General features: G+C 44.6%; 1 protein-coding gene across 5 annotated transcripts in view; it reads left to right on the forward strand.

The window, feature by feature from the left end:
• pard3ab (par-3 family cell polarity regulator alpha, b) overlaps positions 1–15,377 on the forward strand; it is a 121,801-nt gene that overhangs the window by 99,656 nt on the left and 6,768 nt on the right. For 3 of the 5 annotated variants that reach the window (XM_087811119.1, XM_087811121.1, XM_087811123.1), the window contains 2 exons: positions 12,678–12,804; positions 14,866–15,020. In XM_087811119.1, coding sequence (XP_087667245.1) covers positions 12,678–12,804; positions 14,866–15,020 — 282 coding nt within the window. The remainder of the gene's footprint in view (positions 1–12,677; positions 12,805–14,865; positions 15,021–15,377) is intronic. The other 2 variants (XM_087811120.1, XM_087811122.1) reach the window with 1 other exon arrangement.

Below are 15,377 nucleotides of genomic sequence, written 5' to 3' on the forward strand. Positions count from 1 at the left end.
TCGTTATCTCGACTCTCATCGCGTCACAATTACAGCGAGTTCTTCTCACGGATCAGATCTTCTGCTCGCTTTGAAGCGAGCGCTCAGATCTGGGAAGTGGCGCTTTCATGGCGACGCTCGGCGTGCGGCGCCCGAGTCTCCAGGCGGGCGTGCGACCCTTACGTTTGGTGATTAGAAAGTCCTACTCGCTTGTGATGTCGGGTTCGCAGCCATTAGCGCTCCCCGGCGAGTCGCTGAACTTCCACAAAAGACTCCTCGGCCTTTTTTTTTTGTTCTCGGAAGCGACGGCGCCCGCGGCTGCTCGCTCTCGCGTGGCTTCGCCCGCCGCCGCCGAGCCCAACATCTTCCTTTTAAATGTGCTCGCGAGCCCGGTGGAGCACGACGACGCTCGGATTCTGGGTCAAACCCACACAAAGAGACGACAAACCTGCTGCTTGCTTGAACACACTCTGACAGTTGCTCCTCCAGGACAGCAGGGGGCGCTGTGACGTGTCGTTTGTTTATTCAATAAAAAGAAGGTTTTAAAGTTTCACTTCCATCAATCTCTCGCCGTTCCATTAGTGGTCCTGACGCGTCCTCCCCTCCCGGTTTGAATATTAACTTGATGATTAAAAAACACTTTCACTGATGGTGACGAGACGCTTGACAACGTTAATTTTTTTTTAAATTTCTTCTATTAATCACTTCCTAAAGTCCTGACCCGCCTCCTTCATTTTTCCTCACTGTGTTAGTCTCCAGACGACACACACATTCACACATCACACATTGTCTTGAGTTACACACACACACACACACACACACACACACACACACGCTGATGTAATTAAAGCAGATTATTTGTCGGGAAAGTCGTTAAGCTAATTGGACTCGCGGACAGTAGAGAAGCCAACAACTGTTCATCGGCTTCCATTGACTGAGCGGTTCTGGCGCCGCTGGCTCGGCTGGACCGGGCCCGGGAGCGACCCCGACCCCGGCGGCAGCATCTGGCCAGATTCGAGGAGGAAATGATCGTCGAAGCGAAACCTCGTTTAAACCTCGTTTAGCTGCGCGAGTGTCTCTCCAAACTCACGACTAAAGGACTCTCTCTGGAAGTACCGAAGCTTTTTGACACGTTTGCAAGAGTCGTGGGAGGAAATTGGAGTTCCACCTGCACTCCCCCCCCCCCCCCTCCCCCAACACACACACACTCCACGGTCTCAGGTGTCCACTCCAGACCTGCAGATCCCCCTCAAAACCGTCTCACATCTGCTCCGTGTCAGGAGCCCTTAAGTATGGAACCTGATCAGGTTTACCTCGAGGTGTCAGGTGGTCCCGACAGAAGCTTGCAGTCAGAGGTCGACATCCTGCTGGTCACTCCTGGACGACCGCGGGGGTCACTCAGGTGGAGTTTTCAGTCCCGACAGCAGCAGGTCCAGGAAGGTCAAAGGTCACGGCATGAGAGGGAAAAACATTCCCGGTGAATGATGAGACAATTGAAGAGAAACTCTTAAAAAGACTCCTCAAAGAAAACAATATTTTATTAAACGACGTGAAGGTTATTTAACCATTCAAAACAATCTGATAGAAATACATAAAAATAAAAATTGTAAATTAAAAGATAAAGAGTCTATATAAAAAAAAAATGGAGAAACATTTTATATATATTTTCATTTGAAAAAAAAAAGTAAAATACAATTAATAAATATTCATTACCTTCTGAAAAATAAATGAATTGAATTAATATCTGTTTTGACATAATAATTATTTTAAAAAGCATCTTTTGTTGTCTCACATGAAATTTGAAATAAAAACCCGGACAAAAGGGAAAAAATTGCAATTGCAAAGAAAAGCTAATAAAAAGCTAATAAATCAAGTAAATATGGAAGAAAGTTGGAAAATAATCAGAATAAAACATGCACTTGAAAAATGTTAAAACATTGAATAAACTGGTGAAATAAGTTATAATAATTTATTTCTTTGTAATCACAATTAATCAAATAAATGACATCATAACCATAAAAACGTTTGAATTGGTTCACACATTTTTTTAAATGGCGCCATGGCGGAAAAAAAAAACATACCTGACGCCTACTATTGTGACAATTATTTTATGATAAACTTTTTGTGAAGATTAAACTCAACGTAAATATGAAAAAAAAACTTGATCAAAAACCGGAGATGTAAAGGAAAGTAAATAATTTTCACTCTTAAAAAACTACTGTATAACATTTAATAAAACAACTTTTAAAAAATGTTTAAAGCAAAACTTTTTGTTATTGTGTCCAAACAAAATTAAAAAACGATACTTTTGATTTAATTATTAAATTAATGTAACTTGACCGTATTTTGAAGCAAAGATTTCACTAAATATATATTTTTTAAATGTATATTTTGATATGTTGCAGACTAATAATACAATTATTTATCTATTTTTCAACACATTATGTCAAAGTACCTTAAATAAAAAGTAAAAAACTTGGGTATTAAAATATGTAATAAAATGTTTGCCAGTGATTCACGACCACGTTACAGTGTATACTGTGCGTCACAAACACCATCAGGACCGGGGAGGATGGACTCCCGCTGGACTGGACCAGTCAGACCCATTGATCCGGGATCGATCGTCCACCGCCGCTCCGTCTCCCCGAGGCTCGTTAGCTGAAATAATGGCTAATCAATAGTCGCTGGAGTCGCACAGATCGTCCTTTTAACGCTTGATTTATGTCACAGCGACGCACATCAACTCTCATCAGGTCCAGTATCTGGTCCCTGACCGCCGTCCCTGGTCCGTACCTCGGTTCTCTGGTTCTGGATCTTAGATCGGCGTGGATTCATCCGCCGTCAGCAGAGGGTGTCGTACGACTCATCGCGTCTGTCGGGTCCGTCTCGGGTCTCATCCGTCAACCGTCCAGGGTCCGGACCTGATGTAAATGAGGGGGGCGGTCCCCGCGTCCGACCCCCCCTCGGCACCCCCAGAGGACGAATCACCACTTGTCTCTTCGGTCATCGATCGACTTGTCAGCCTGGAAGGTTTATTGAATCGCTGGATGTTTAACTAGAGGACTCATTTTCACTTGGATCTGTAGATTAACCTGTGAGTCACAAATCCACTTCCATATATGGTCGACCCTCGTTTATAGCGGCGGTTACTGTATCCTCTCGTCCTCAGTCATCACCAGGATCTCATCGTTCCTTTAGCTATGTTTTTTCTTTGTATTTATTTCGACAGTGCTGTTGAATATCTATACAGTATTGTGATGAAAACATTGTCTTATATCGATGTATCAGTATTTTCTTGACCCCTAGCAGAAAGGCATCATGGGAGTTGGCTGTTTTGTTGGCACCATAAGTAAGCTGGGTGCTGTAATGCGTTCTATTTGTAACAAACAAACGAAACACGATCTGTAAAACTCTGTCAAAGGTGAACAACTACGGCGAGAGACTTCTGTAGTTTTACATGTGTGGTGACGTTTGCGTCCACCAGAGGGCTCCCTAGAGTAACGAAGAACATGAAACGTGCGGTCATAATGATACCGCTGTTCACTTCACAAGTGTTTCGGTGCCAAAAAAATGTATAAATATTTCAAGAGAATCCGAGTTATTTCCGCAACAAGCTGTCGCGTGTCTCTATAAAGACGCTCCCGCTGCGGCGCTGAACGGGTCGCGGCGCTGCTCAGTAATCCTCGGTTCCAAAGATGCATTTTTAGCTTCTCTTAAGAACCTCCACGATTCTGTGCTTATCTGTCTCGCAGCAGCGCGAGCCTCCGTAAATATCTCGTCTGTCACACCTCACGTCGCTCCGAGCGTCTCGCTCCGACTTCAAGTCTCCCCCCCGAGTCCTCCTGGTGCTCCTCACGGTGACCGGGGTTCTGGTTCAGTCCAGAACTTTCACGTCACGCCCGAATAAACCTGTCCGGGCTCCGTGGACAGGAAGTAAGATTGACTTACCTTTATTTAGATGTTAGTCCTGGTTCAGGAGTCCAGATAAAAACCTGGTCCAGACTTCACAATGTCTTTGTTTTGAGATCAATAAATAAACTTTATTGACAAAAATACAATACAACCTATTTATCTTCTGAGCACAAATTCATGTTTAAAATAAAAATCACACACAAAAACACACACACGCACGCACACACATGCACTCATGGACACACATACACATATGGAAACACACATGGACACACACACACAGAGACACACACATATAGCGACACAATCACACACACATGGAGAAACACTTGGACACACACACTCACGGTCTCACACACACATGGACACACACACACAGACACACCTGGACACACATATATGGACACAGACACACACACATGGAGACACACATACTCACAGTAACACAAGCATTGACACACACATAGAGACATACCTGGACACACACATATATGTACACAGACACACACACACATGGAGACACACTCACAGTTACACAAACATGGACACACACGCATAAAGACACACCTGGACACACACATTTATGGACACAGACACACTTGGACACACAGACACTCACTGTCACACACACATGGACACACAAATAGATACACACCTGGACACTCACATATATGGACACAGAAACACACACATGGAGACACACTTTGACACACACACACACATAGACTTACACATAGAGAAACACCTGGACACACACATATATGGACAGAGTGACACACACAGGGACACACACTTGGACTCACACACACACACACACTCACTCATGGTCACACACACATGGACACACACACCTGGACACACACGGACACACATGGACACAGACACACACACAGCTAATGGCAGACAGGTCCTCTTAAAGTGGCACACTTAAGCCCGCCCCCCCCACCTCTTACCCATAATGCCTTATTTATGGTCCCCCGGCTCAGTGTTAAAGCCGCTCGTGTCAGCAGCTGCTCGTCCTCCAGGGAATCATCGCTTGATGCCAAAACCAAGCTTCGACCTCACAACCTTTCTTCTGATTCAATTAGTCGTCTGAGCCGACACATGAGCCGTCTCGCCCTCACCACTGCGGGCTCAGGACCCGCCCCCTGGACCGGATCCCTGGTTCCTGTCGGACCGAGCTTCAGAACCAGAGGAGGAAGAGCAACTGACTTGAAGTTCTGATCAGATCTTATCTTCTAATTCCTCAACATGTTCTCCTCCTAAAAAACATGTTTTCTGGGGGGCTCAGGATTATAGATGATCACAGACTTACAGTAAGTCCACTGTGAGGGTCCAGAACAACAAGACATCTGGTCACATGACCGTCTCTAAACCTGGTCTACAGTCGGACCAGATGAAAGCGAGGACTTCTCTGATCCTCCTCTCCTGGCTCCGTCATCTGCTTCCCATCACCTCCTCACCTCCTTCTGTCTCGCTCCCTCCATCCAGGATCCCTGACAGCTCCCCCTCCTCCCGGGATCTGAACCGTGGAGAACCTGGTGTGACGCTCTGAGTCCTTCACTGCTTCCGCCCTCTCTGTGTCAGAATGTTGACAGTCTTTGGATCGGTTCCGGACCATGTGAAGGGGCCTCTTCAGTGTTGCTGTCTAGTTAGCGCTAGTGTCTACTGTCGAAACTCCAGAGCTTATTTTTCCTGGATCACACGGATGGTCTTGTGGATGATTGTTGGATTATCAGATCTTCAAAGGGAGGATTTCTCGTCAACGTATGGGATTGTTGTGCTTTATAGGCGGTTGCCATGACGACAACATTGGATGCTGAGCCGACTGGAAGTCTTGATTGTTTGCGAGAACATCACAGCAACACACACGGGCCTGGAGATACGATACACGTATCACGATACAGGGACAACTATACGATATATTGTGATACTGTAGTAACAAGTATATATGTGTAGTATTGTCGAGTACTTGACTCTGGTTTTGCAGGATTTACAGACCACATGACTCTTGATGAAGTTGTAACTACTTTCATTTGTTTTGAAAACAAAATATGTCCAAACATCAGCTTTAAAAGCTGCTGGAGTCGACTGTATCCTCTCGTCCCCAGTTGTAACTGCTTTCATTTGTTTTGAAACCAAATTATGTCCAAACATCAACTTTAAAAGCGGCTGGAGTCACTGTATCCTCTCGTCCTCAGTTGTAACTGCTTTCATTTGTTTCAAAACCAGAATTTGTCAAAATATCCGCTTTAAAAGCTGATGGAGTCGACTGTATCCTCTTGTCCTCAGTTGTAACTGCTTTCATTTGTTTTGAAACCAAAATATGTCCAAACATCGGCTTTAAAAGCAGCTGGAGTCGACTGTATCCTCTCGTCCTCAGTCATCGCCGGGATCTCGCAGGATTCATCATTACATTAGCTGAGGAAGACGTAATGACTGCTGCCATCTAAAGGCTGGAATGTTAGTTGCAACACAAAAATGAAAAGTGAAAATTTGGATTTTAATTGGAAATAGAAATATCTAATTGTTTTATTTTACACGCGCTTTATTTAAATATAAACCATTAAACTATGATATAAGTGCTGTTGAATATTGATACAGTATCGTAAAAATGTTATATATGATATATCGGCTTGTCAATACCTTATTACGCTCCTTATTGTTATTAAAGCAACACGATTCTTCAGGTATTCAAAGAGTTCTGGTCCAGGAAGCGGTTCAGACGTGTCGGTGTTTTGAATGTAGCCATTAGCATCAGGATGTTTCAAGCTAACGGCTAACTCGTCGAGGACACGGACGCAACTTTTACCAAACAAAACACGCTCTTCTATCGAAGAAACTTGACGTTAGAAAGAACCGACATGGGTTGCGGGTTCCAATCCGACCATTTTCAAATCCCTCAAAAGATGGATTCACCGGTCGTCTTTTCGTGGGCGACGTCACAAACACTCGCGTGTTCCGTCGTGTCTGGAGTGCGAACGGATCAGGCCGACGTTGATCGGCGCCGGCCCGGGTTCTGCCGCCCCGACCCGCCTGACAACATAATGGATGGTCTTTTTAAGGCAGGAAACGAAGGGAAGTGAGGGGACGAGCCGGCGCAGGAAGTGGAGAGAGAGATAGCTCGCTCCGGCCCCCGTTCGCAACCGAAGGGAAATAAGTCGAGCGAAATTAGAATCCCGACGTCGGCGCGAAGGGTTCGGCGGTGACTGATGAATATCTGCGAACGCCGGCTGATGATTCTGGCCCGCGGTGGAAGAGTCGGGCGGAGACGACTGACACCAGCGAGGAAATCAAATGGAGGCGGCGGCGAAGGATGGATGTCTCACTCGGAGGAGAGGTTTTGGCTGACGGCAGCGTCAGATTAATCCTAATCTCAGTCGAATTAGGCTCCATTATGATCCGAGGGAGGGAGGGAGGGAGGGGTGGAGTGCTTCCTTTGTTTCAGGGGGTCGCCATGGTTACAGGGAGCTTGAGCTTGTCCCAGCTACACAGGGTCATAAGAGCATGAATGTGTCTTTTGATACGATACGCAGAAATACAATGTATTGTGATACAGTAGTAACAAGGATATATGTGTAGTATTTTCGAGTACTTTAAAAGCTGATGGAGTCGACTTTATCCTCTCGTCCTCAGTTGTAACTGCTTTCATTTGTTTTGAAACCAAAATATGTCCAAAAATCAGCTTTAAAAGCCGCTGGAGTCGATTGTATCCTCTCATCCTCAGTCATACCCAGAATTTACAAACCACATGACACTTTTGAAGAAGTCGTAACTGCTTTTATTTTTTTTTAAACCAAAATATGTCCAAACATCAGCTTTAAAAGTGGCTGGAGTCAACTGTATCCTCTCGTCCTCAGTTGTAACTGCTTTCATTTGTTTTGAAACCAAAATATGTCCAAACATCAGCTTTAAAAGCTGCTGTAGTCGACTGTATCCTCTCGTCCTCAGTCATACCCAGAATTTACAGACCACATGACTCTTAACAAAGTCGTAACTGCTTTTATTTGTTTTCAAACCAAAATGTGTCCAAAAATCAGCTTTAAAAGCCGCTGGAGTCGATTGTATCCTCTCGTCCACAGTCATCGCCAGGATCTCATTGTTTATATCCTTGCGGAAGGAAGTTTAATGAAACTTAGTTAGACAGTTTATTGATATATAAACCATCAAATAACTATGATAAAAAATTAAATACAAAAAAAGTTAACGTTGATTATATCGATACAGCATCGTTGGAATAACGATTGCGATTTATCGGATTAGTAATAAATGTTTAAACCCCTGTGATATTTTTGTTCTTGATCGATTATGTAGTCTGATGATGCGTTCAGGTGCTTCACATTTTGTCAGAAATCAAACGGCACCTGAACGCATCACACAGTCAAGTATCGTGGCTCGAGGAAACGAGTGCGATCACCAGACGTTAGATCCAGTCGTGACTGATCGTCGAGCACGACTCGACCGGTTCCTTGAACGCACCACGAGGGTGTTGAAGTGTTTGGATGAGTCACGGTCATTCAAGAAAGTTGTTTTTTTGGGGGTTTTTTAAACCTCAGCGTCGACAGTAACGCCGTCCTGGAATCGCTGTCGTCACGGTAACCTTCGTGCGACGGACTTGTAATCCAGCCACGTTATCTGAAGCGATGACGCAGATTTTGTTCCCAGAAAACTCATTTCTCTCTTGTCCGAACTCTTGCTGCGTCACTCTCACTGCAGCTAATCCAGCCAGATTAGAAGCAGGTGCTAATCCCAGGTCAGCGCTGAACATGGATACACACCCGCACACGGGTCTGAAGCGGATCACGGATCCTGTGGATGGTTTTTCACGGGTTGGTGGTTAACGAGCAGCTGGATTAGGATTTAATCTGGTCGTTGAGATTATGGCAGATCATCATCATCATCATCATCATCGTCGTCATCGTTGCGTCTCTCTCGGCAAAAGTGGCTTCATGACTTTAGTGACTTATGCGGACACACACTCACACACACACACGCACACACACACACACTCTCACACACATGCACACACACACACACACACTCTCACACACATGCACACACACACACTTTAACGGACTGGTGTAATCAATGATGCTCGCAAACGTTCAGCTGTTGTCATCGATCACTCGTTAATTGTCGTGTCCTGGACTCATTTAGCTTCCGCTGGAGTTGCCGGTTAAATCCCGATAATCCAGCAGCACTCGCTCCTGGAGACCCCGAACCACCCGAGACACGGCGATCTCCTGACCCGCTAATCTCTCGACAACAGAAGCCTCTCGTCTGCGGCCCCCGGCTCACGTTTCAGCTACGAGGGTTAACGGCCCAGCGTGCCAGGGCGACGGGGGGGGCATACCTGTGAGGTCATAGGTCATCTGGCCTAGTCGGGAGTCGTCTTGAGTGTTAATTATTAAAAATAATAATAATGTTATAAAAAATGTAAATAAAAATGCTGCTAATGCTGCGATTCTTTTTTTTTTTTTATTCACTTATAAGACCACAAAACTAAAAACAAAACAAGTGAAGGAGGATGACATCTTTTTTTTTTTTCAAAAATAAACACAACAATATGTAAAGTTACACAAAAATTCACAAAAATCTTTGGCGTTTTTCTTGTGTTTGTGTGCAGTTCAATTCTCTTGCTCACATTTTTGACCTGGTTTAACCATCTTGCTTGTTAACGGATAAAACTGTAGGAACGTTGGAAATGACTCATTTGGTCCTAAAGAAGCGAGTCACCGCAAATCTTTTTATAAAGCAAATGTGAGTCGTGTTGACCAGGTTTAATCATCTGTTTCTTTAACGGATGACGGATGACGAAGAAACGTTGGAAATGATTCATTGAATCTTAAAAAAAGCGAGTCATCGTGACTCAAATGCGGAATATTCTGAAGCAGACGTGAGTCTCTCAGCACGTTGACCAGGTTTAACCATCTTGTTCTTTAACTGATGACTTTTAAGAAACGTTGGAAATGATTTATTAAATGTTAAAAAAGTGAGTCATTGTGACTCAAATGCAGAATATTCTGAAGCAGACACGAGTCTCTCAGAGCGTTGACCAGGTTTAACCATCTCGTTCTTTAACGGATGACTCTGTAGGAAAGATGGAAATGAGTCACTGGATATTAAAGAAGTGAAGCAGACGTGAGTCTCTCAGCGTGTTGACCAGGTTTAACCATCTCTCTCTTTAACTGATTACTTTTAAGAAAAGTTGCAAATGATTCATTGAATCTTATAAAAGTGAGTCACCGTGACTCAAATGCAGAAAAATCTGAAGCAGATGTGAGTCTCTCAGCCTGTTGACCAGGTTTAACCATCTAGTTCTTTAACAAGGCTCTGTAGGAAAGATGGAAATGAGTCGCTGGATATTGAAGAAGTGAATTAGACGTGAGTCTCTCAGCGCGTCGACCAGGTTTAACCATCTCTTTCTTTAACTGATGACTTATAAGAAACATTGTCAATGATTCATTGAGTCTTAAAAAAGTGAGTCATTGTGACTCAAATGCGGAATATTCTGAAGCAGACGTGAGTCTCTCAGCGTGTTGACCAGGTTGAACCATCTCGTTCTTTAACGGATGACTGTGTAGGAAAGATGGAAATGATTCCCTGGATACTGAAGAAGTGAATTAGACGTGAGTCTCTCAGCGCGTCGACCAGGTTTAACTCTCGACGCTGGTGCGTGAGATCACGATGAGTCGTCCACAGCTGTGACCTCCACCGCTCAAGGTCGCGCTGCTCCTCTAATAAAGCTGGGCCGACCTCAGCTGCTGCGTTCAGGGACCCACGGTTCTTCTCACCGTCTCTTCATCATCAGATGTTTGTGCGACAGACCCGAGTCCCAGGAAGCGAGTCCTTCCATCATCTGAATCACATGGTTCCTCTGACTGACATGAGTCATTTTTGAGTCACTCAGAATATCGAGAGATGCTTGTGTTTCAAGGACTCTCTGCGTGGAGTGTTTCTGACGCGACCTGACAATCTCTCGTCTCTCAGTGACTCAAACGAAGGGTTTTTCCTCTTTCATGGAAGTTCAAACTCTGCAGCTTCTTCTCCCGTCAGTTGCTCCGAGCGAGTCCCTCAGCAGCTCCTCGGAGCCGCTCGCTGACCTCAACTTGTCTCTCGAGTCTTCTTCACTTCCCACACAAGCATGTTGCAGTCGATTGATTTACGAGTCGGGAAGATCTCTGTAGTTCAATTCCCCCGACGGAGCCTATGAAGAAGCTCACAAACATGGACTCGTGACTCTGTCAAATAATCACTTAACCTGTGAGTCACGGCTCTGCAGCGCGAGGATGAACATGATAGTAATAATAATAATAGTGTTTATATGTATAGCCTTTATAGACCAGGTTCACAAAGTACTTTAACAGTCACGCATTCGCAGTAATCTATCTCTGCAATCAGGAGCATGTCTAAAATAAAATGTATTGCTCAGGGACAACTCGCCTGGAGCTGGGATTGAACCACACGAATGAAGAAATCCATATATTGTGATGAAGATGGTGATGAAGATGAAGATGAAGATTATGTTGATGGTGATGATGAAGATGTTGATGGTGGAGATGATGTAGATGTTGATGGTGATGGTGATGAAGATGATGATGGTGATGAAGATGATGATGAAGATGTTGATGATGATGAAGATGTTGATGATGATGATGAAGACGAAAATAAAGATGTTGATGTGATGATGAAGACGAAAATAAAGATGTTGATGTGATGATGATGATGTTGATGTTGATGGTGATGATGAAGATGATAATGAAGATGTTGATGAAGGTGTTGATGAAGATAATGGTGGAGATGATGATGAAGATGTTGATGAAGATGATGGTGGAGATGATGTTGACGATGGTGAAGATGAAGATGTTGATGAAGATGGTGATGTTGATGAAGACTGTGGTGGAGATGTTGATGGTGAAGAAGATGTTGATGGTGATGATGAAGATGTTGATGGAGATGAAGATGAAGATGTTGTTGATGATCTTGAAGATGTTGTTGATGAAGATGGTGATGATGAAGATGGGGAAGATGAAGATGTTGATGATGAAGGTGTAGATGAAGATGTTGATGTGATGGTGAAGATGAAGATGTTGATGGGGAAGATGAAGATGTTGATGATGAAGATGTTGATGGTGAAGATGTTGACGGGGAAGATGAAGATGTTGATGGTGAAGATGGAGATGTTGATGAAGATGATGATGGTGGTGATGATGAAGATGATGGTGGTGATGATGAAGATGTTGATTGTGAAGAAGATGTTGATGTTGATGGTGATGGGAATGATGAAGATGTTGATGATGATCGTGAAGATGTTGTTGATAAAGATGGTGATGATGAAGATGTTGATGATGAAGATGATGGTGATGAAGATGATGGTGGAGATGGAGATGAAGATGTTGATGATGATCGTGAAGATGTTGTTGATGAAGATCATGATGATGGGGATGAGGTGGATTTACATTTTGGTGATTGTGATAATGATGATGGTAATATCGATGAAGATGATGATAATGAAGATAATGATAATAATGATGATGATGATGATGATGATGGTGATAAAGATGCTGGTCGAGGGTGTAAGTCAAGTCTTGTGGGTCTCAGATGGTTCTGGTCACAGTGTGACATCAGTCCATTCTTTGTTCTCTGTGTCAAGCTTCATATCTGGGTCGTCCGCCCGAGTCATCAGTTTTAATCAATCCTCAGAGTCCTGCGGCCAGTCTGTGACATAACCAGGTCACTCGTTCACTCACCCCCCCCCCCCCCCCCCCCCCCCCCTCTCTCCTCAGCAGCCGCCTCGTCGCCCCGAGCAACCACGACCGGATACAGCGTCTGCGCCAGGAGTTCCAGCAGGCCCAGAGCCCTCCCGAGGACCCGGACGACCGCAGGAGGACCTACAGCTTCGAGCAGCCCTGGGTGAGTGTGTGAGTCCCTCCTGGTGCCCCAGGACCGGAGGAGAGACCCTGGACCCGCTCACTAACTCCACCATCCATAATCCCGCCCATGTCGGACCCATAACCACCAGCACCCGTTCTCCGGCTAACCCTGTCATCCTTCATGCATGCGGGACTTTTCACATCATCACTAACCCGTCTCACCCGTCTGTCCGTCACACCGTGGACACGCCCCCACTGGACCCTGCGGTGCCTTCACTGGTCGTCGGTTTTTTTTAACGGTTGAGTTTGAACAAGCGAACAAACGCTGCCTTCCACGTGTTGATGTAGACGAGTCATGTGACGCTTCTTCTCTTTCTTTCACTCGTTTCTGCGTCATCACTCGTTTTTACCTACGACAAATTTTTTAATAAAATGGTTCCAGAAAATACATTTATTACATTTATTTTCAAACGTCACTTTTGTCCATATTTAATTGTTAATAATGTAGATTTCTTTTTCCATTTATTTACATTGTTTTTTAGATATTTTATTTGTTGTATTTAATAAATATTTTTTGCTTAAGGATAATTTTTTCCCTGAGCAATCTTTAGAAAAATAATAATAATTCCTCAAATTTAGTTTTCAATAGATTTTTTTTTAATTAACATGTTTGATACGATGATTTTTTTTTATATATACACATTTTTTTTGACAATTGTTTGTATTATTGTTGGTCATTTTTTTCAAATACCCAACGATTTTTTTTGGGTATAATTTATACATTTTCACCAAATTCTTCATGTATTCATTTAGTTAAGTTTCACAAATATTTTTCGTAAAACTTTTTTTCCTTCAATATTAAAAAAACAACAACTAATGATTTCAAAAGTCGTACGTAGTAAAAAAAAAAGTATTTTTTCGACTGAGAATTTTTCCCGTGACCAACGAAAAGAATCATCACATGACCTTGACGATGACTCAGTGTTTTGTCAAAAACCTGTTTTTGTCTCATAAACAAAAATTGTCGGGACCAAAGCGGAGTCTTCATAAAAAAACGAGGCAACTTTTTTTGTATTTTCTTTGTGTTTTTAATCCCTCTTTGTAATAAAGCCGAATAATCTGAGCGTGTTTAATAATCTTGTTTGAATCTCCAACAGAAAACAGTCGATGAAATAAACAAAGAGAAAAAGTGAATGAGATTAAATGGAAGCAGATTAAAGTCAAACGTGTGAGATTATGTTACAATATTGAACCTTTAATCCTGCTAATCCACAGGTGTTTAGTAATCCATACTCTGTCTTTCCCCCCGGAGGTTGAACGTGGATCTGCAGCCGCGCTCGCCATTGTTGTCGTTTGTTGAACGCGCGAATATTTGTGTTGTTTATCTCGAACGAGGCTTAAATTATTCAGGTTCCAGGGCTCTGTCCCGGGATTAATCCGGTTCAATCTGGACTCTTAACAGCCGCCGCTCCGGTCGCTGCTGGTGTGTTTTTTTTCAGGGGGCTGGGGGGGGGGGGTTCGCCGAGGATTGTGGGTAACGCTCTGATTCTATCAGTCTGACTGATGTCTGCTCGCCGCCACAGCGCGCGGCGTTATTGCCTCATTTGTCGAGGCGCGAGTCGAGGCGCGGGTCTGACGGGTCACAGCGAGGTCCCACTTAGAACCAGAACCTCCTGGAGCACCTCGTGACCCCAGAAAACACACAAGTGTGGTTGGTTTGTGTAGTTCAGCGACGAATTGTTGTTATTGTCGAACAGACTTGTGTGAGTCTGCAGGTCCACTTGTCTTCATTCACTAACACCCCCCCATCTCAAGCATGCCCCCCCCTCTCACCTGTCTGTCTGTCTGTCTCACCATGGTTCTGACCCGAGAGGACCGGACCTCTGCTCAGGTTCACTAACTCTGGTAAGTGTCTGTGGAGGGTTGTGAGTCTGTCCACTGCACTGTTGTGTGTGTGTGTAACATGACGTGTGTGTAACATGACGTGTGTGTGTGTCAGTAGTGTGTCCACCACTCGTCTGTATCCGTAACCCGTGTCCAGACCCGGTTTCCATTTCATCCTGAGCTCCGAGGGTCTCTGACGACTGCTCTGTCGTTCCAGTCCACCTCCAGCACCAGCAGCACCAGCAACGCTCCGAGCAGCTTCCATCAACCGGGTCGACACTCGGTGTCAGTCGAGGTCCAGATGCAGAGACAGAGACTCGAGGAGAGAGAGTCGTTCGCCCAGGCCCAGCGCCAGTACAGCTCGCTGCCACGGTAACCTGTCTGTCCGTCTGTCTGTCCCTCTCTCCGTCCATCTGTCCCTCTTTCCATCTTCTGTCTGTCCCTCTCTCCGTCCATCTGTCCGTCTGTCCGCCTGTCCGTCCGTCTGTCCCTCTTTCCATCTGTCTGTCTGTCCCTCTTTCCATCTGTCTGTCTGTCCCTCTGTCCGTCCATGTGTCCCTCTGTCTGTCTGTCCCTCCGTCCATCCATCTGTCCCTCCGTCCATCCATCTGTCCCTCTTTCCATCTGTCTGTCTGTCCCTCTGTCCGTCCATGTGTCCCTCTGTCTGTCTGTCCCTCCGTCCATCCATCTGTCCCTCCGTCCATCCATCTGTCCCTCTTTCCATCTGTC

Source organism: Callionymus lyra, chromosome 16 (assembly GCF_982586985.1).
Source record: "Callionymus lyra chromosome 16, fCalLyr1.hap1.1, whole genome shotgun sequence".
Classification (NCBI taxonomy): Eukaryota; Metazoa; Chordata; class Actinopteri; order Syngnathiformes; family Callionymidae; genus Callionymus; species Callionymus lyra.